Genomic DNA, 20,945 nt, shown 5'->3' on the forward strand with positions numbered 1-20,945 from the left:
ATTCATGTGCTGTTTTATTATTATTTTATGTGTATAAGTGTTTTGCCTGCATGTATGTCTGTGCACCATGTGCATACCTGGAGCCCCAAGAGACCAAAAGAGTACCAAAAGAGAGCCCCCATTCTGGTGCTGAGAACCAGACCCAGATTCTCTGGTAGAGGCACCAGCGTTCTTAACTACTGAGCCATCTCTCCAGCCCCGCACCCCTCTTATTTAATACCCACCGAGTCCATTAGTGCTTCCTACGCATGCACCGGTGTGGAACCATTTGCTGAAGAACAGGCAGCCTCTCAGGGCATGCATCTCTGAAGAAAATTGGCTCTCTCTGTCTGCCCGAGCAGCCACTAACTCTTGGCAGCTCTTCAGCTACTGCAATTGCCATGGGCCCCTTCTCCACACAAACTGGCATTTGGACCACCTTAGTCCTGTGTAGATGTCACAGCTGCTATGAATTCATGTGCCATGTCCGGGGATACTGTTTCACTGCAGTCGCTTACAGTCTTTCCACCCACTCTTCCTGGATGATCCCTGAACCGCGCAGGGAGAGGGGACGGCACGTGGAAATGATGGTGCCTTTATAGTCAAACACTCTGCAGTCTCTGTGCCCAGTTGTGGGCCTCTATTAATCTGGGTCTACTGCAAAAAAGAGGCACTTCTGACGAGGGCCAAGGGATGCTCTCGTTTATGGGCACAGAGATACGAAGTTGGGCAGCCCTGTCACACGTTCCACAGCCAGCACCCTGGTCCTAGCCCTCCCCTTCACATCTCCTGCTCTGGCTCTTCTTACCATGGTCTGTGTGGCTGTGCAGAGCACACTTAGGACACGGGAACACTGTCATTGACCTCCATCTCAGTTGGGATAAAACCAGAAGAGAAAACAAAAACAACCCAGTGGCCCACAAGTTGGAGTAGAGCTGTGGAACGCCACTGTCTAGGTAAGACACAGCCATTGCGGCCACCAGCTCTGACCTGCAGATGAGTGCCCTGGGTCTGCAGAAGAGAGAAACTATCAATGACCATACCTGGAGGGAGGGAGGGAGGGAAGGAGGGAGGGAGGGAAGGAAGGAGGGCCCCCCCCCCCCCGCTCCCGCCCGCCCCGCCCCCTCCGCTGAACCATTTCCTGCTACTAGGTTAAAGAAAAGGGGAGTCAGTGCTTTCAGTTGGTACCCCCTGGTGACCCCACCGAGCTCCTCTCATTAGTTCTAATCCACTGGTCACACAGATGGCCCTGGTTAAACTAAATGGGTCACAAAACCTACCAACTGGTAGGGAAGGGGGAGAGCTGGGAAGGAGATAAGAGCCTAAGGGGAGGAGTAACCAGGGTGCAATGTATTCAGGTGCGAAGGAAAACTTTGTTAAGGTGTGTGAGGTCTGTAGAAAAAGCTGTACTTGTGTTAAGGGTTCTCCTAGGGTGATTAGGACTTCCGAGAGTTGGAATGTTGCAGATTGGCAGCCAAATTACCTTGGCCTATCTAATTCCCTTATAGCCTGGCATCTGCGTCTGGTCTAACGTGCTTGTGCCTGCCAGACAAAACCCTTCAGAACGTGCCCACAGCTGCTCAGAAGAGTCAGCGTTTCATACATCCTAGGCTCTCTACCAACTTCACCAGAACCCCAGTCCCAGACCCTGTGTGAACTTTTGTTTTAACTATAAAATAACTCACCTACAAAAATTACTTCAAATAAATAATAAGTAAAGTACAAATGCTCCCATCGCCACTGCTCGCGACAAGCACAGGTCTTCCGGTTTGAAGTGTAGTAGCGCAGGCTCCAAGCTATATCCACAATAAGCAGAAAAGGAGGGGAGGGGAGGGGAGGGGAGGGGAGGGGAGGGGAGGGGAGGGGAGGGGAAGGGAAGGGAAGGGAAGGGAAGGGAAGGGAAGGGAAGGGAAGGGAGTAGAAAGGTGGGCTGGGAAACAGTGCCAGTTCTCCAGAAGTTTGTATATGCCTCATCCAACTGGCAACCCCTCACACCTTCTAATCTCTACAAAAATAAGCACTGCCTTTATGTTCATAATAAGGACCCAAACTCAACATAACTAGAAGCTTTCTCACAACCTCTCACCTCACACACCATGCTTTAAACTTTGTTCATACTGTGTGTGTGTTTTTTTTAATTATTCATTTATCTATTGCGTTCTACCTGCATATGAGCCAACGGGCCAGAAGAGGACACCAGATCTCATTCTAGATGGTTATGAAACACCATGTGGTTGCTGGGCATTGAACTCAGGACCTTTGGAAGAGCAGCCAGTGCTCTTAACCCCTGAGCCATCTCTCCAGGCCCTGAAAAAAAAATTTTTTTTTACTTATTTTAAAAATTTGATGTGTGTGGGTGTTTGGTCTGCATGTAAGTCTGTGCATCATGTGGGTGCCTGGAGCCCAAGGCCAGAAGAGAATGCTGGATCCTCTGGAACTGGAGTTAAAGATGGTTGTGAGGTACCCGGTAGGTGCTGGGAACACACCTGGGTCTTCTGCAAGGACAGCCAGTGCTCTTTAGCTGCAGAGCCCTCTGTAGCACTATCACCCCCCCCCCACTTCCTTCTGTTCTTTCTAGCCATGAGAGTCACACCCTTTAATCCTGGCACTCAGGAGACACAGGTGGGCCAGATCTCTGAGTTTCAGGTCAGCCATTGCTACAGAGTGAGACCCTGTCTTGTTTATAAGATTCCCTTTTATTTTATGAGTTTTGCCTGCGTGTACTTATGTGTACCACATACATGCAGTGCCCGAGGAGACCGGAAACCGGTAGTGGGTCCTGTGGACCTGGAATTCAGGCAGCTGTAAACAGTCTGAAGCAAGTGCTGGGGACTGAGCCTGCATCCTCTGAGGGGCAGCGATGCTTGTCACTGCTGAGCCATCTCTCCAGTCTCTCTGTCTCCGGTGTGTGTGTGTGTGTGTGTGTGTGTAGATTAGGGGACAATTTGGGGAGCTTTGCGTTCTTTTTCAACTATGTGAGTCCTGAGGTTCCAGGTCAGGTTGCTAAGACTTGACCTGCTGGGCCACCTTACTGGGCCCCGTATTATGTCTTTTAAGTCTCCTTTCATGTATAATTTGTGACACACTTATAATGTGCTTATTTTGTGTACAATACTCTGTGGGCATTGAAGGAATTATTAAAAGGAGCAGTGAGGACTGTGAAACCGTTGGGCTCTATTTGGCTTTGGAAAGAGGGAGCCGAAGCTGAGAATGGGAAGAGCGGGCCTAACACCGTACAGTGATGTGTCAAAGCATTCATACTTCAGAGAAGACAGAAATAAGGCACCTGGGAGGCTCCTGCCAGTTTATCTTCACTTTTTTTTGCTATTTGACACCCAGACCAGATGTGTCCCTATACAAGAAGTAGCTAGGTAGAAAAACAAAAACAAAAACAGAAAACAAAACAACTGCACTATGTTTGAGCAACCTGTGTCTGGCAGTGTAGGGCCGGATGTGGGGGAAAGCAAGCACGCACAGTGGACCTGACATTGGCCCCAGCTTGTCGCCTGTATGGTTTGAGGCAACAGTGGAACAGCGCAGACTGAGCCTGGCTGTGTCCTGGAGCTGAGAAGACAGAGTGGGAAGTCCGTGGAGCTGGTGCACAGTGCTTGATGCCCAATAAAATGTCACTAGGTTTGGGAGAGAGAGAGATGGCTTAGCATTTGAGAGACCTGGCTATTCTCGCATGGGACATGCGTTTGGTTCCCAGCAGCCACATAGCAGTTGCACTTCCAGGGAGTCCAAGACCTTCTTTTGGTCTCTCCCAGCACCAGGCAGGCACACGGTACACTGACATACAGGCAGACAAAACATCCGTACACATAATAAATAAGTAAAAATTTAAAATAAATTTAAAACAAAAATGGATTTTATTAAAAGAAAAATATTAGCCAGGTGTGGGGACACATGCCTACAGCACTTGAGATATGGGGGCAGGAGGATCAGGAGTTAAACGCCAGCCTCAGCTATCTAGAAAACTTGAAGCCAGCCTGGGCTACAGGAGACCCTGTCTCAAACAATGACAATAACCAAACAACAACAACAACCTAAAAACCAACCAGATAAGTGCCGGCTGGGTCATGAGGGTCAGATTTTTTGAGCATTTAGGATTCAGATTTATGAAGAAAGTATGACATTTCTCAGAGGACTGAAAAGGGACTCCAGATGGTCCAGGGAGTCAAGCCGTAGATGTGTGTACTGAGGAATTTAAACCAAAAGGCTGGAGAGACGGCTCAACAGTTAAGCACACTGGCTGCTCTTCCAGAGGGCCAGGATTCGATTCCCAGAACCCACATGGAGGCTCACAACTGCCTGTGACTCCAATTCCATGGGATTGGATCCTGTTTCCCTCAGGTACCAGGAGTTTGCCCAGATTTACATTCAGACAAAACACCTTTACACATAAAATAAATTTTAAAACTTATTTAAAAGGGCATTTAAATCAGAATCTCTAAGCAAGCTGTGCACATCTCATACTTTTCAGTGTTGTGCACAGTGTATAAGCTACAGAAGCAACCCAAGCACCCAATGAGAGACGTGTGGATAAAAGAATGTCTCAAATAAAAGCAAATTATAACAGCAACAAAAGAGCAAACAAGAAAGCAAAACCAGCTGGGTGTGGTGGCACACGCCTTTAATCCCAGCAATTGGAAGGCAGAGGCAGGTGGATCTCTGTGAGTTCAAGGTCAGCCTGGTCTACAGAGTGAATCCAGGACAGCCAGGGCTATTACACAGAGACCCTGTCTCGAAAAAACCAAAACCAAACCAAACCAAACCAAACCAAAACCTTCAACAGCAATAACAAAAACAAGAGCGAGCCCACCTCTCCAGCCCCAAGACCCTGGTTTTTGTTTTGTATTTAAAACTTTTATTTTAATGTTTAAAATAAGTATGGGAGTAGAGAGATGGCTCAGTGGTTAAGAGCACTGTCTGCTCTTCCAAAGGTCCTGAGTTCAATTCCCAGAAACCACAACTACCTATAATGAGATCTGGTGGCCTGCTCTGGCACACAGGCACACAGGCACACACTTGGGCAGAATACTGTACAAATAATAAATAAATCTTTTTTAAAAATGCTAAGAATGGAAATAAACAGAAACACGAATGACCCACGGTCAGAAGATAAATTAAAATTAAATTACCCAGAAATTACTCAATGAAGTTAATAGGTAAGCATGTTAAAGCAGTTGTTATAATTTAACACATTAAGTAGAAATGTGTAATCAGTCTGAGAAGGAGAGGAGCGGGATTTCACCCAGAGCCTTGAGCATCCAGAGCAGGCACTCCGACACCTGAGCTACATCCCACCTCCGAGAGACAGAGAAGACTTTTTTTGGCGAGAGGAATGAGGTGGGGAGGGGATAGAGTTTCCTCTGTGTAGCTTTGGTTAGCCTGGAACTCACTCTGTAGACCAGGCTGGCCTCAAACTCACAGAGATCCACCTGCCTCTGCCTCTGCCTCCCGAGTGCTGGGATTAAAGGTGTGTGCAGCCAAGGCACATTGGCCTAGACTTTTTTTTTTTTTTTTAATTTCATTCTCATTCTCTCTATCTCTGTCTTTGTCTCTCTGTCTTTCTTCGTCTGTATTTCTGTCTCTGTCTCTGTGTGTGTGTGTGCATGCCCTCCTGCCCCCCACCCCAGCTTCATGTATGCTCTTGTAGAGGCCATAGGCTGATGTCAGGAATGTTCCTCTATTGCTCTTCATCTTATTTCTTGAAAGAGTCTAAAGTGTTACAGCTCTTTTTGAATTTGTCTAGCAGGTTTTTTCTGACTTTGTCGGAAAACCCCTCCCAATTAAAAAGAAAAGAAAGAAAGAAAGAAAGAGTCTCTTATCGAACCTGGAGTCCCCGAATTGGTTAGACTGGCTGGCCAGTCAACCCCAGGGGAATCTCTTGCCACCACCCCACTTCAGACCCAGGTTTTGTTTGTTTGTTTTGTTTTTCACACAAGTGTTGAAGGTGATGAAGCCCTGGTTCCGGTGCTTGGGTAGCAGGTGTTTTACCACTGTGTCATCGCCTCACCCTTTTTTTCTTATTAAAAGTTAGCATACAAAGTAAGAGATTTCATGAAGCTGTTTTTGTACATGTGTGTGGCTGTATTTTGTTCTTGTTCAATATTCCTGCTCCACTGCCCTCTTCTCACGCACGCCCCCCGCCCCCAGCTAGCTGGGTCCCTTTCTTCCCTCCAGCCCTATGCTTTCGTATCACATGGACCATTCCACTGCCTTGTTTCCCACCTCCCTTAGGAACCTTCCCACTTCTTTCATGGGCTGTTTTCTAGTTTCATGACACACACAGTTTTTTGAAATATTTTCATATATAACAGTGTGTGTGTGTGTGTGTGTGTGTGTGTGTACGCGCGTGCTTGCATGCCATAGAACATGTGTGGAGGGCAGAAGACAACTTTTGGGGCTTGCTTCTCTTTTTCCACTATGTGGGTTCCTGGGATTGACCTCAAGCCATCATGTTCAGCTCCAGGGTCCTTTATACACTGCCAGAGGAGGTCCTGCATTTGACAGGAAACATGAAGCATTTGTCTTTCTAAGTCTGTTTGTTCACTTAGCATAATGATTTCCATGGCATCCCCTTTCCTGAAAACACAGTTGATTTCATTTTTCTTTTTAAATTAACCATTATTGTTATATTATTAGTATGAGTGTGCATGATGTGTGTGTGTGTGTGTGTGTGTGTGTGCGGCGCGCACATGTGTGTGCCAGGTTATGTACATGCTGTAGTGCATACGTGAGGGTCAGAAGACAGTATTTTGGGAGTTAGTTCTTCTCTTCCACCATGAGTTCTAAGAACAGAATTAGGTTGTCAGGCCTCTGGGGGGCAAACACCTTCACCCACCAAGTCACCTTACCAGCTGTGTGAGTGTGTGTGTGTGTGCTCATGTGTGCCAGAGGATTCCCCTCTTTATTGCTTTGTGATAGTGCCTCTTCTTTCTTTCTTTTCTTTCTTTCTTTCTTTCTTTTTTTTTTTGTTGTTGTTGTTTTTGTTTTTTGAGACAGAGTCTCTCTGTGTAGCCCTACCTGTCCTGGGCTCGTTTTGTACACCAGGCTGGCTCGAACTCAGAGATTCTCCTGTCTCTGCCTCCCGAGTGCTGGGGTTAAAGGTATGGACCACTACACCCAGCTCACGCCTCTTCTCTCACTGACCCGGGAGCTAGCTTGGCCAACAGACCTTTTACATGGGCGCTAGGAGCCAAACCCGGGTCTTTATGCTTGTGCAACAAGTGCTCTTATCTCACAGGGAACTTATGGAGTTTAAATAAGCTAATGTGTCTGGCAGGTGTAGCTACTGCTGTTAGCGCTGTTGTTGAAGATGCTCCCCTGCGTTTGTTGAGGGTATAAGCAACGAGGGAAGGAACTGAGAGAGGCAGGGTGCAGAGTATATTCAGAGAATATTGAGTAATCCCATCTGTCAGGAGAGTAATAGCCTTATGGGCACACGTTGGAAAGAGTCTTTAATGCCACAATAAAGAGTGTGTATCTTATTTGGTAAGCAATAAGAAACAATGACAGAGTTTGTAAAGAGTTGGGAGAAAGGGCCAAAACAAAACAAAAAACAAAACAAAACAAAACAAAAACAAAACAAAAAAAAACAAAACAAAAAACAGAGGTTAAACCAGGAGGGAAGGCAAGTACTTGAGAAGGAGAGGGTCATACAGGTGAGGGGTAGCATTCCAGACGTAGGATGCTGTTAGAAGAGACGAGGATAGAAGGATACGGAAAGGATAGGTACAGGCAGAGGAGAGGTGGTTGAGAGGAAGTACCATGGTTACGTGGAGGATGAAATCGGGGGTCAGGTGAGGCTAAAGAGGTTAGGAGAGGAGTAAAGTCTGGGAAGTGAGCAGAAATAAAAGGTGATGGAGACAACTGAGGTTTCTGGGAACAGGTAAGGAGCCTGTGGTCAAGTGAACGGCACAGAATAGATCAGCGGACCTGGTAGCCGTAACCGGACCATATAAGAGTTCTCGGGCAGGGTCTAGGGGGGCAGAGTAGAACGTGATGTCAGAAAAAACGGCAGTGATGTAAAGGCGGGTGCTGTGGGGCGGTGGGACGGTGATGTCAGGGCTGGTGCTGATGCTGCCGGCGCAGTGCATTGTGGGCAGCTCCCCACTCCGCTGCTGCTGCCGCCGCCGCTGCCGCCGCCGTCGCCCGAGGAGGATCGGGGCCGGGCCGGGCCGGGCCGGGATGGTCGGGGTCGGGAGGCCGCCGCCGCTGCAGGAGGGAGCGGGCAGCCCAGCGCCGCACTGAGCCGCCCCCGCCCCGCCCCGGCCCCGGGGGATGCGCCGCCCCGCGCCGCTGCCTTCACCGCCGCCGCCGCCGCAGCCGCAGCCGCAGCCGCAGCGGACACCGAGCAGGTGAGGCGGGGCGGGGCCGGGCGGGCCTGGGGTCCCTTTTGGGGTACATCGGGCCTCCCGCCTGGCTCATCACCCAGGGCTCCCGGCGACTACCGTTCCGCAGCGGTTGTCGCCGCCGCCGCTAGGAGCCGGGACACTGGCCTACACAGCCTGGGCCGCAGCCTGAGGCCTGGAGCTGCTCCCTGCCCCCGCACAGACCCACCCTCGGCAGCCCGTCCTTCTTGCCTCCTCCCTCGTCCCTGTGATTTCCCCCCTGTCACCTCTGACAGGTCATTCGGCTGTCTCCAGACCGGCTCCCATCCTCAGTCCCTCCTTTCTTCCCACCAGCCTCCTTTTTACTTCCCAGCTGTGCCCAGAAGCCCCTCCTGGTCCTGTCACTCGGTCGTCCCTGCCACCATGATCTCCTCCTATCTCTTGTCTTATCTACCCCCTCCTCCCCTCATCAAGTCACTTGAACGTGCCCAGTTCCCTGCACTCTCTCCAGACCTCTTTTCTCCTGTTCCCATCGCTCCTCACTGCTTCACCTCCCCTTACCTGGCCTCTGAGATTCCCACACATGCCTGCCTCACACCTTACACAGCCACACAGCAACACTTCTGCGCCCAGGCACTTAGCAGCGCTCGCTCTCTCTCTCTCTCTCCACTTAGCCTACATTCTCCCGCATGCACACAGCCATGCCTACACTCACACACAAAGGGACCTGAGAGCGTAACTGGTCAGCCAGGCTTATCAGCCCAATCTGGGTGGGCTAAGTGGGGTCCAACAGAGGCATCCTCTGGCAAGTGTGATGGCTAGGCTCTTCTTTTCTCTCCTCACCCATTTCTTTTAGATTTCCCCATGTACAAAGTGTGAGCAGTGTGCATTTTTTTTCTCACCCACCTGCAAAGCCCACTGTATAGGACAGAGAGGCCCACCCAGTTATTCAACTTTTCCTCCTCCTCCTCCTCCTCTTCCTCCTCCTCCTCCTCCATGTCAGGCCTTATACTTCTTGTTAGCAAGTGCTCTATCACTGAGCTATATATCTCGACCCCCCTTTTGATTACATTTTATTTATTTATTTTGTGCATGGAGGGCGTATGCATGCCTTGGTGTATACATGGAGGTCAGAGGACAACTGCAGGAGATGCTTTTCTCTTTACACCACATGAGTCTTGGGAATTGAAGTCTGGTTTTCAGTATGGATAGCAGGGGCCTTTTTCCAGAGAATTGTCTTGGCCCTCAGCCCGCTTTTTATTAAAAATTATTGGGTGGTGTTGGGAGGTGAACTTGGGGTCTTAAGTATACTAGATGTGATGTGTACTCAGCCATCGAGCGTCCTCCCCAGCCTGAATTTAGCTTTATCTCCCCTTTTCCTCTGTACTGAGACTAAGACACATGGTGTCCTGCACACTAGGGACTGAGTTACACTCAGTTCCAGCTAAGGTGGTCTCCACACAAGTTCCAATGCTTCTCCAGTATTTTTTTTTTAATTGTTTTCAGCCAGGGTATCTTGTAGCCCAGGTTGGTCTTGAACTTGTGACATAGCCAAGACTAGTCTTGAATCCCTCATCCTGCTGCCTCCACTTCCAGAGTGCGGGGGGTCACAGGTGTGTGGTACCATGCCCAGCGGCCTCAGTCTCGTCCTCAACTTCTATTCCCGAGCCCCACTCCATCTCCTTTCACCTTAGCATTGTCCTCACTGCCTTCCAAATTCCTGGTACCCCACAGCCCAGACATTGTATGGGTTGGAATGTCAGAAAACACTAGAAAGAGTAACAACGTCTTTCCTCATGGAGATGCTTTCTTTTCCTATCTCCTGTGATACACTGTGACTTGGTGAAGGATGTCTCAATGCCCTCACAACCCACCCTGCCCTTATCAGGATGCCTAGACACAGGATCTGGGAAGTGAGCTATCCCAAGGAGAGTTGGGCTCATGTAACTTCCCCCTATGCCCAGTCTCCAGCTTGTATGACTTCCTTCACTCCTGTGTGTGGCTCTCCAGGTGAGGGTTAGACTGCGGCAGCCAGCACACAAAGCATCTGTAGGGGAAAGATGAGAAAGAAAGGATGCAGGTTCCAGATCGTGTGCTGGGTTGGCAGAAATACCAGAAAAGTCCCCGTTTCTGATCCTTTGCCTACACACGTGCACACAAAGACAGACATATAGTCACACAGAGGAGTACAGAAACACAGGCACATACTGATGCACACACACACACACACACACACACAGAGAGAGAGAGAGAGAGAGAGAGAGAGAGAGAGAGAGAGAGATTCTTTGGATGGTTTGTGTTTAGTACCTTGGGATACTATCTCTAGTGCTCAACTTTAATCCACCTATATACAATAGAAGCTGCATTACTCTGGCCGACTCCTGATAGACGTAGAAAGGGGTGCTCAGGGGCTTGCTCAGCCCTGCCTACCCAGACCTGTGGGTCTCCATCACGCTCTGCCTTCTCTTAGACAGGACCTGTTACTCTGCTCTCCCCCGGTGCGTGCAGTCTACCTTGTGGAGTAGCCACTGGCACACCATGCCTCTGCTATGCACAGCTTGAGTTCATGGTCTTGTGTTTGTCATTGGCACATATCCTGGCTTCCCGGTCTTACGGGCTGCCAGCGGGGTCAGCCCCCACTGAGAGTGGTGTGTACCTCTCAACAGTCCATCTGCATCCATGCCACCCTCGAGGGTTTGCCCCGCATGTCATCGTCGTCATTTTTTTGATGGTGACATCTCTCTGGTTGGCTGGCGAGCCATTCGGATGTGGGTATACCATGGCTTGCCCTTGCTCGGCAGGTCTGCCGTCTCCAGTGGCCTGCAAAGCACGGCTCCACAGGCATTCTGTGACACAGGGAAAGTGTGGATGCCTGGGACCACAGGTAGAGTGACTCCGGCTTGTGATTGTTGGGTCTCAGTCTAGGATGCCCCCTGGCTAGCACATCTTTCCCTCCTTAGTTTGGGAATGTCCCCCACGGCTTATTCACACGTTAGAGCTCTCCCCTGTTTTCATCGTGTGTGTCCTGTTGCGGATTTTTCACACCTCTTGTTTGTGATTTTTATATCTCCCTCCCACTACCCTCCATCACCAGGAGTGTTTCCCCCAGTAACTCCTGAAGCATCTGCCCAGTGGGCTTGGGAAGGATGTCTGTCTGCCAGCAGGACGGGGTTCGTTCCACAGCTGTCAGGTGGTCCAGGGTGGCAGCCAGGCTGCTCACTGCCCCTCCTCACTCCCCCAGGTAGATGGCCCCTCAAGGGCAGGCCCTGCGGACACCCCTCCCTCCGGCTGGCGGATGCAGTGCCTAGCGGCTGCTCTTAAGGACGAAACCAACATGAGTGGGGGAGGGGAGCAGGCCGACATCCTGCCGGCCAACTACGTGGTCAAAGATCGCTGGAAGGTGGTGAGTGAGTGGCCTAGCTGGGCAGAGGGAGGGGTGTGGGAAGGGAGAAAAAGAGATCTGGTGACTCCCTGAGACTGGTGCCCTTGGAGCCCTTACCCTAAGTGGGAGGTGTCCCCGAGCTTATTTGCATACTGCTTAAAGGTTTGGTTTTTTGTTTTTGTTTTTGTTTTTGTTTTTGTTTTGTTTGTTTGTTTGCACACACATTCTCCTAGTACCCTCTTTCCAACCCGGTTCCTTTTCACTCCTTCCCGAGCTAGGTCGTGCTGGTCCAGTGCAGCCTGAACAACTCCTAGTTGGACATCTGGGCACGAGCTGCAGAGCCCGGGCTGCGGAGGAGGGCGGTGGGGGAGGGGGCTCTTTCCTTGCCGCACCTTGGGGAAGGACATTGAGTGAGCATGTGTTCCTCCGCTTCCGCAGAGGACGGAAAGGCTTGGGGCTGGGGAAAGAAGCAGTGCAGGCTGTTCCCACCGCATCCGCACTCCATCTTCTCTATCCACCCGCCTCCCTTCCCGGGTTCCTGCGGCAGGTGCAACACGCCGAGACTCCATCTCCCAGCGTGCTTTGTTTCTTTGACCCAGGACTTCAGGCTCTTTAGCCTGTTGGGAATTGTAGTCCAAGTGTCTTCGTTGGGGGTGGGGGAGGAAGATATTCTGGGTGGGAAGGGGCTACATAAGGTTTGGAGCAGTGATTGTGTCTAGGGAACCCGACTTACTGTCAGTCAGCCTCCGTCCAAATCTATCCCCCGCCTCATCTCTTTAGAGCACCCTACTGTCCTTTTTAATTATAGGGTGGGGTGACATTGGATGGTACAGTGTGGGAAAAGTTTGTGGGTCTGCATGAAAACAGGGATCCAGAAGGGAAGAAAGAACCACAGAGGTCATATTTTCACTGTGTAGTCGTGGTGTTCATGTGTGGTGAGGCTCAGTTTACTAAGGATGCTGGGTTGGAGAGGAAGGTGGGGCCTGGGTGCAGGCGGATCTCCATGGCAACAGTCACCCGGCTGCGCAGGTCTCCTAGAGGTCCCGGAGAGAGGCAAAGTGGTAGCGTTTTCGGGAATTGGGAGTGGGGTGTTAAAGAGGAGATTCTTAGGGCCCTCCGAAGGGGGCTTCCTGAGAGCGAGAGTAACTGGACAGAAATACAGGAAGCAATGTTTGACAAAGTGAGAAGCGCTCCCTCAAGACCCCCAGGTCCCTGCTGGCACACGAGCTTCGCGTCTGGCAGATGGGAGGCTGGATAACATTTGTTCCGAAAGGCAAGAAAAAGACTGTTCACACACACTGAGTTTAGACTTAAGACCTTGTGCTTTGTGAAGGAGAGAGATCGCCGGGGGAGTCCCACTTGGACTCTCCTTACGGCTGCCTCCTCTTCGTTCCCCTGAAGGCCTGGAGAGACTAGGTGCCAGATGCAGCCATTTTCAGGGAGGGGTGGGAATGGTATGGGAGTGTAGGAAGCAAAAATGAGGGACCAGCGATGTGCTGCAGCCAGGAGAAGCGGGGTCAGAGAACTGGGAGCAACATTTAAAAATAGTAACTTGTAAACAAAATGCTTTGCTGTAAAATTTTTTAAAAGTTAAAAATAGTACATTGTTCTTGAGGGGTGGTCCTTGCAACCAGCATAGCAAATGACAGTAACAACATCTCAGTGTTCGTTGTATGCCTTTCTTGTCTTGAGGATGTGAAAGTGCCTTCTGTGTGTTGTCTTAGGAGCTGATGGAGTCGATACAGCAATTACTAGCACGTGCCTGGTTCACAGGTGTGACTAGCTAACTTGCCAGATTTTCATGATCAGAGGACAGGAGCAGGTCTGTCAGTGGCATCAACTCGGTCAGCAAAAACCAGCCCATCCGAGTATTGGGACCTTAGGGACTCATTCCAAACTGGCTCTCTCTTATTGAGGAGAAAAAGCAGAGGCTCAAAAAGTTTAAGAAGCTTTCTTAGATTATAGCCCGTCGGTAGTGGCACATGCCTTTAATCTCAGCACTCAGGGAGACAGAGGCCGGCAGATCTCTAGTTCGAGGCCAGCCTGATCTACAAAGCGAGCTCCAACAGGACAGCCAGGACCACACAGAGAAACCCTGTCTCAAAAACCAAACCAACAAACCAACCAACCAAAACCAAAACAAAACAAAAAAACCAAACAAAATAAAAAACATAGCTTATTCTAGGTTGTCCAAAGTGGGGCCAAAAAAACAGGATGTTCATCCCAAATAGACTGTGTCTCTATTATGATTTTCCTCCCTGGTTTAGGGGTGTTTTTGGCAAGGGCTGGGGTCACTAAAACGCACAAAGAAGAGGAACAGGGCCTGGGAAGGCTTTGAAGGGACTTTCAGCAGAGCTGCTTTGTGACATTCATGGGCCTGGGCACTTTTGCCCCATGGCACCTCCCTCTGTAATAGAATATTAAAGGTTGTGTTTTATAAGTGCATTGCAATGGGGAGTAATCTATTCATATTATACTGAGTTTTCCTCTTTGACCTAAAAGTTCATCAGTTTGTCTCTTGTTTTTTTCGAGACAGGGTTTCTCTGTATAGCCCTGGCTGTCCTGGACTCACTTTGTAGACCAGGCTGGTGTCGAACTCACAGCGATCTGCCTGCCTCTGCCTCCTCCCCCCCCATCCCCCACCCCCAAGTGTGCCACCACTGCCTGGCTAGTTTGTCTTTTGATTTGAAGATGTTAAAACATTTTCATGGGCTGGGCGTGGTGGTGCACACCTTTAATCCCAGTACTTGGGAAGCAGAGGCAGGCAGATCGCTGTGAGTTCAAGACCAGCCTGGTCTTACAAAGTGAGTCCAGGACAGCCAAGGCTACACAGAAAGACCCTGTCTCGAAAAACCAAAAAACCAAAACCAAAACCAAAACCAACAAACAAACAAAACCTAAAAAAATTTCATGGAGCTGGGTATGATGGTGGTCTTAATCCCAGCACTCAGGGAGGCAGAGGCAGGTGGATCTCTGTGGTATAAGGCTAGCCTGGTCTATAAAGAGAGTCTGGAACAGCCAGGGTGGTTATACAGAGAAACCCTGTCTTGAGAAACCTAAAAAAAATTTTTTTTCATGGATCCCACAGACTGTGAGGGGCCTAGTCATTGTGGCCCATGTAAAAGTAAGCCTTCCATCCCAGGGCGGAAGGAAAGGGAGCTAGGAGGACATGGGCAGCTAAGGGAGCTAGGAGGACATGGGCAGCTACGGGAGCTAGGAGGACATGGGCAGCTAAGGGAGCTAGGAGGACATGGGCAGCTAAAGCCCCAGCTCTAGGGGGAGGTGGTAAATGGGGAGAGATAGGCTCAGTTTGGGGAAAAGACCAATAGGGAAGTTGGGGCCCTAGGGTGTTGGGGCATAGGTGTTAGGAATGGTCCCACCTTACTGATGGCTTGAATGTCAGCACTCACAGTTTCAGTGACAAGCGGTCCATGTCCTGTAACCCCGTGGGTTCCATATCAGTAGGTTCTGTCCCCAGTTGATTCAGCTTAGAGGAAGTGGAGCCTGGCATTTACCAGCTGTGGCCAAGGCACTTCAGGCCTTGTGACTTTCCCTCACACCACGGGGAGTCAGGTGATCTTCCACACCTGTGCTGTGGAGCCTGGGAAACTGGTGCTGTCTGTGAGCTCCTCCCTTGCCCAGCCTGTCATCTGTGCTCACACACAGCAAGCTGTAAAAGGATATGGGTGAGGTGATTGTCTCCCCCAGGAAGATAGGCCGCAGTCCCCGGAGTTGGGTCCACTCCCACCTGGTTGTAAGGTTTCTGCCATCTGACTAGCTTCCAACCAGAGCAGGAAGGTGCCCTGGCTCCTCGCTGCTCTTTCCTCCTCCTCCTTCCTTGTTTCCTTCCCTGGTCCCCAAAAATACCTCCATCTTTCCTCAGAGCCCTGGCTTCCCTCTGTCCTTCATTGTTACTAGTTTAACACTTACTGAGGTGTGGTGTGGCTTTGTGTCATGACGTGTGTGTGGATGTCAGAGGACAACTTAGGAAGACAACTCTCTCCAACCATGGTGGTCTTCGGGATTGAACTCAGGACGTCTGCCTTGACAGCAAGCGCCTTTACATGCTACGTTCTTTTTTTGTTGTTTAAGATTTATTTATTTAGTATATAGTGTTCTGCCTGCATGTAACACCTGCAGGCCAGAAGAGGGCACCAGATCTCATTGTAGATGGTTGTGAGCCATCATGTGGTTGCTGGAAATTGAACTCAGGACCTTTGGAGAAGCAGGCAGTGCTCTTAACCTCTGAGCCATCTCTCTAGCCCAACCTGCTACACTCTTACTCACATGTCCCTCACTTTTTTCCTTCCCTTCCTTTCTTGGGAGACAGGGTCTCAAATATCCCCGGTTAGCGCTTGCTATGCAGTCCAGGCTGGTATTGAACTTCTGAGCTTCTGGTCTCTACCTCCTTCCCCGGTGCTGGGAATGGTGGGTGGGGTGCTAGGGATTGAGCCTGAGGCTTCAGACATGCTGCACTGCACTGACCAAGCTACACGCCTGGCCTTGCTCTGTTCTTAGAGAAGAAAGGATTAAGGATGACCCACGATCTCCAGCCCCCTGTGTCGTCAGGGCTGTCGCCATGTTCCACTGAAGCCAGGTGTCTTTTATCTGCTGCTGGTCAGATATCTGTCTGGAGCTGTGTGTGTGTTGGAGGGGACCTATGCTCATGGGACGAGCTATCTCAGTGGAGAGGAGAAGTGGGCACTGACAGGGTCAGGCGCGTGGGTCACCCGCCCATTGCGGGAGGATATGGTCAGTGGAGGTGGGTTGAGGACGTTTCCGGTCTTGAACCCTGAGCACAGTTCTTCCTCTTGTCCACAGCTGAAAAAGATCGGGGGCGGGGGCTTTGGTGAGATCTACGAGGCCATGGACCTGCTGACCAGGGAGAATGTGGCCCTCAAGGTGGAGTCAGCCCAACAGCCTAAGCAGGTCCTCAAGATGGAGGTGGCTGTGCTCAAAAAACTCCAAGGTACCTCCCTGGGGCCAGGGCGTGGGAAGGAACCAGGACCTAAGAGAGATGGGACCAGAATCTAGGAGAGCGATGGAGAGTGACTAGGGAGACACAAAGTTAGTGATGACAGAGTGAGGTGGATCATGGCATTCAGAAAATGGTGGAGCTGAGTGTTAGGAAGGAGGTGGGGCTAAGGCTGGGCATTGGGAGGCTATAACAGGCATTCCTGGAGCCAGGGCTGGGGAACATGGCTCAAGTGCACCAGAGGGCTGGCTAATGGCTCCAAGGTTAAACACTTGTCTTGCAAACCTAAAGACTGGAGTTCTGAGGTTCTGATTCTCAGAACCTACATAAGAGCTCGGTGGGCGTGGCATGTGTACACTCCATGGGACGGGGGTGGGGTGTGGGGGGGAGCACTTGCACCAAGGAGGAAGGAGTGGGACTGGGAGGCCCCTGTTTTGTGCCCTTCAGGGAAGGACCACGTGTGCAGGTTCATTGGCTGTGGCAGGAACGAGAAGTTCAACTACGTGGTGATGCAGCTCCAGGTGCGTCCCTGGGACCCCAAGAGCTGGAGTGTGACGTGGGCGGGGCGTGAGAAAGGGAGGCGCCGGTTCCTGATGGGATCCTGCAATATAGGGTAAGGGGTGATGTGGCTGAGATGAGCCTCCCCTTCCCTTTCCCACCCGATCCTGTCCTATCTCACCTCTCCCAGGGACGGAACCTGGCTGACTTGCGCCGCAGCCAGCCGAGGGGCACTTTCACACTGAGCACCACACTGCGGCTGGGCAAGCAGATCCTGGAGTCCATTGAAGCCATTCATTCTGTGGGCTTCCTGCACCGTGACATCAAGCCGGTGAGCAATGTGCCTGAGTGCTCCCCATCTGTGGGTCCTCCCTTCTCTGCTGAGTGCTCCCTATCTGTGGGTCCTCCCTTCTCTGCTGAGTGCTCCTCATCTGTGGGTCCTCCCTTTGCCACTGCAGTACTCCCCATCTTCAGGTCCTCCCTTCTTTACTGAGTGCTCCCCATCTGTGGATCCTCCCTTCTCCCCTAAGTTCTCCCTGTTTTCAGGTCCTCCCTTTTCCACCAAGTACTCCCCTTCTGTGGGTCCTCCCTTTGCCACTCAACACTTCCTGATCTGCACCAGGCCACATCCCTTGGCCATGCCAGGCTGACTGCCCAGCTCTCAACTCTGTTCCCCATTTGTCTTCATCTCTCAGCCATGATGCTGTGTAGTCCTTCAATCTAGAGGTGCAGAGGTCAGGGGAGGACACCCAACTTTCTGTGGCATCTTGGATCTTGGTGCTAGAAAAAGAAAGTAAAATTCTCTAATTTAAAAGGGTGAAAAGAAGCCAGGTGGTGGTGGCATATGACTTTAATCCCAGCAGTCCAGAGGCAGAGGAAGAGGCAGGCGGATCTCTGTAAATTCCAGGCCAGCCTGGTCTACACAGAGTCCAGGACAGCCAGGGTTACACAGAGAAACCCTGTCTTGGAAAAAAAAAAAAAGAAAGAAAGAAAGAAAGGTCGAGTGTGATGGCGCACACCTTTAATCCCAGCACTCAGGAGGCAGAGGCAGGTGGATCGCTGTGAGTTTGAGGCCAGCCTGGTCTACAAAGTGAGTCTAGGACAGCGAGGGCTACACAGAGAAACCCTGTCTTGAAAAGAAAGAAAAGAAAAACCAAAAACAAATGAAAGGAAGGAAGAAGAGGGAGAAAGGAGACACCTGGGAGGCTGAGTGAATGGCCAAGGGAACACAGCAGGAAGGATTCAGGGCAGCTGTAACCCATGGCCCACTGGGGAGCTGAGGATTTAGAGCAGGATGGACCAGAGATCAAAGCTCGTTCTGACCAGTTCTGTAATTCAGAGATGCCCCCTCAACCTTTTTGTTTGTTTTGTTTTTTGAGATAGTGGTTCTCTGTGTAGCCCTGGCTGTCTCAAACTTGCTTTGTTACATCAGGCTGGCCTCAAACTCACAGAGATCTGCCTGCTTCTGCCTCCCTAGTGCTTGGGATTAAAGGTGTGGGCCACCATGCCTGTCACTCCCTCAACCTTTGACACCTTCCCTTTCTGTATCTCTAAATTGAGGATAGTCGCACCTGCTCTGTTGCCAAGGTGCCACTCAGTCATACTCGTGTGACTGTGGGTGGCTGTAATAATAGTCTACGGGCAAGGGGTCCTTCAGCACGGGCGTAGCAGTTCCTTAGGGGGTCTTAAGATGCTGGACCCGGCTCACAGCTGCTTTCTTCCCACAGTCCAACTTTGCCATGGGCCGGCTGCCCTCCACCTACAGAAAGTGCTACATGTTGGACTTTGGGCTGGCCCGGCAGTACACTAACACCACAGGGGACGTCCGGCCTGTGAGTACCACTAGGCATCAGGCTGGTGGGGGAGGCTTTCACCTCTTTCTGGTATGGGAACACGGCACTGCTTTCTGTGTAGTTACCTAAGCAGGCTTGGTCTGCTCCTCATTATCAGTGCATCCATCCCTGGGAGGGAACTGCCTGGCCCACTCGCCTGCCTGGGCTCCTGGGTGTCAGCATGGGGTGGGTAGTTAGTCCCGGTGGTGGTAGGGTTGACGTGTGGCTGAGGTGCGGTCTCTTCTCTGCAGCCTCGGAATGTGGCCGGGTTCCGGGGGACTGTCCGCTACGCCTCAGTCAATGCTCACAAGAACCGGGTGAGTGAGTGCTGTAGCTCAGGCTAAGGGCCGAGGGCAGAAAGACAGAGTTTGGCATGAAGCAGGCTCTGGATGTCAAGGTGGGGAGAAAAGAATGGGGCATCAGCTGCAGCCAGTCACCGAGGAAGCCTGGGGTGGAGGCAGGTTTACCGGTGGCCATACCTGATGTCTTTCTCTTCTGGGTCCCCATCTCTCTTCCCACTGAAAATCCCCAGTGAAGGGAAAAAACATAGAACTTTTTACTGCGTTCTGTGTGTGCAGAGGCATAGGACAGGGCTACAGGCTCAGGGAGACCCCAGCATCGTGTATCTGGGTCTGAGGGTCAGGGCTCTCTGACAGATGTCCCCCAGCAAACGGTTCACCATCCATCCTCAGGGGAGGACTTGAGAGCTCCCGGTGACTCTTCTGTCCTTACCTCCCAGGAGATGGGCCGCCATGATGACCTGTGGTCCCTCTTCTACATGCTGGTAGAGTTTGCAGTGGGCCAGCTGCCCTGGAGGAAGATTAAGGATAAGGTGAGGCCGCCACAGCTGGGTGGAGAGGGCAGAGGGTGGAGCAGCGAGCGCGCCATCTCCCGTACCCTCTGCCTTCCAGGAGCAGGTGGGGACGATTAAGGAGAAATACGAGCACCGCATGCTGCTGAAGCACATGCCGTCCGAGTTCCACCTCTTCCTGGACCACATCGCCAGCCTTGACTACTTCACCAAGCCTGATTACCAGGTGGGACCCCCGCGCCCCAGCCTGGGCCACCACTGAAAGCCTGCCGGCCCTCCGGCAGTGGCTGTCCCCCTGCAGCCTGGCCTACTTCAGGGTTGCCCCCAAGTCTTTTAACTGTACTAAACTGTTCTTGCCGTTGCAAACAGCAGTCACTGCTAAGATTTTTTCAAGAGCCGACCCTTCCTGGTGTCGGGGCCTTTCTTGTGTTATTGAAAGAAGGCTCTGAGGCAGCGCATGGTCACCTACACTTTTGACTCTGGCACTTGGGTGGGAGGCAGGCAGATGTCTCTGTTCTACATAGAGTTTCATAACAGCTGTTGTTACACAGGGAGACCCTGTCAAAAAAAAAAGCCTTTAAGGACCATGATATAGCTGGAGTGGGGCTGGGGTGAGAGTGGTTGGTGCACATCTTTAATCCCAGTACACGGGAGGCAGAGGCAGGTGGATCTCTGAGTTCCAGGACAGCCTGGTCTATAGAGTGAGTTCCGGGTCAGCCAGGGCGACACAGAGAAACCCTGTCTTGAAAAGCAAAACAAAACAAACAGGCCCAGATGACCGTGTGTATTTGACAGCAGCACTCTGCAGGGAGCTGACTGGGGTGACTGGCTTTGCTTTGTAGATGGGAAACTGAGGTTAGATGTCACGGTTGAGAGCAGGGACAGTCACACGTCACTTAGTGACAGGGTTCAGACTGAGAAGAGTGCGCCTTACTATGTCACCGTGTGACCCTAACCTGAAAAGGACCTCCCCTTCCTGTACCCTATCCTGAAGTGTGGCAGACAAGCAGCGATGAAGTCGAACTCAAGAGAAAATGACTCAAAAGAAGTGTTGCAGTAGACATGACACCCCCAAACTTCTCCCAGCCTAACCCAGCATGCTGTGACAAATTACAATTTCTGTTGTTTTTGA

The 20,945-nt window shown here is 51.1% G+C and overlaps 1 protein-coding gene and 1 non-coding gene across 2 annotated transcripts in view; both read left to right on the top strand.

Annotated features, from left to right (window-relative positions):
- The first annotated feature begins 5,703 nt into the window (after positions 1–5,703).
- On the top strand, positions 5,704–5,766 carry LOC127196026 (U7 small nuclear RNA). Its single transcript, XR_007831429.1, has one exon. It is a non-coding gene; the product is annotated as a U7 small nuclear RNA (small nuclear RNA).
- Positions 5,767–8,279: 2,513 nt separating this feature from the next.
- Positions 8,280–20,945, top strand: part of Ttbk1 (tau tubulin kinase 1) — a 41,711-nt gene continuing 29,045 nt past the window's right edge. Inside the window, exons 1-9 of the mRNA XM_051152880.1 lie at positions 8,280–8,342; positions 11,557–11,718; positions 16,519–16,666; positions 17,120–17,193; positions 17,361–17,501; positions 18,898–19,002; positions 19,254–19,319; positions 19,742–19,834; positions 19,914–20,039. Coding sequence (XP_051008837.1) covers positions 11,611–11,718; positions 16,519–16,666; positions 17,120–17,193; positions 17,361–17,501; positions 18,898–19,002; positions 19,254–19,319; positions 19,742–19,834; positions 19,914–20,039 — 861 coding nt within the window. The 5' untranslated portion in view covers positions 8,280–8,342; positions 11,557–11,610. The remainder of the gene's footprint in view (positions 8,343–11,556; positions 11,719–16,518; positions 16,667–17,119; positions 17,194–17,360; positions 17,502–18,897; positions 19,003–19,253; positions 19,320–19,741; positions 19,835–19,913; positions 20,040–20,945) is intronic.

This window comes from Acomys russatus, chromosome 11 (assembly GCF_903995435.1).
Source record: "Acomys russatus chromosome 11, mAcoRus1.1, whole genome shotgun sequence".
In the NCBI taxonomy this organism is placed as follows: Eukaryota; Metazoa; Chordata; class Mammalia; order Rodentia; family Muridae; genus Acomys; species Acomys russatus.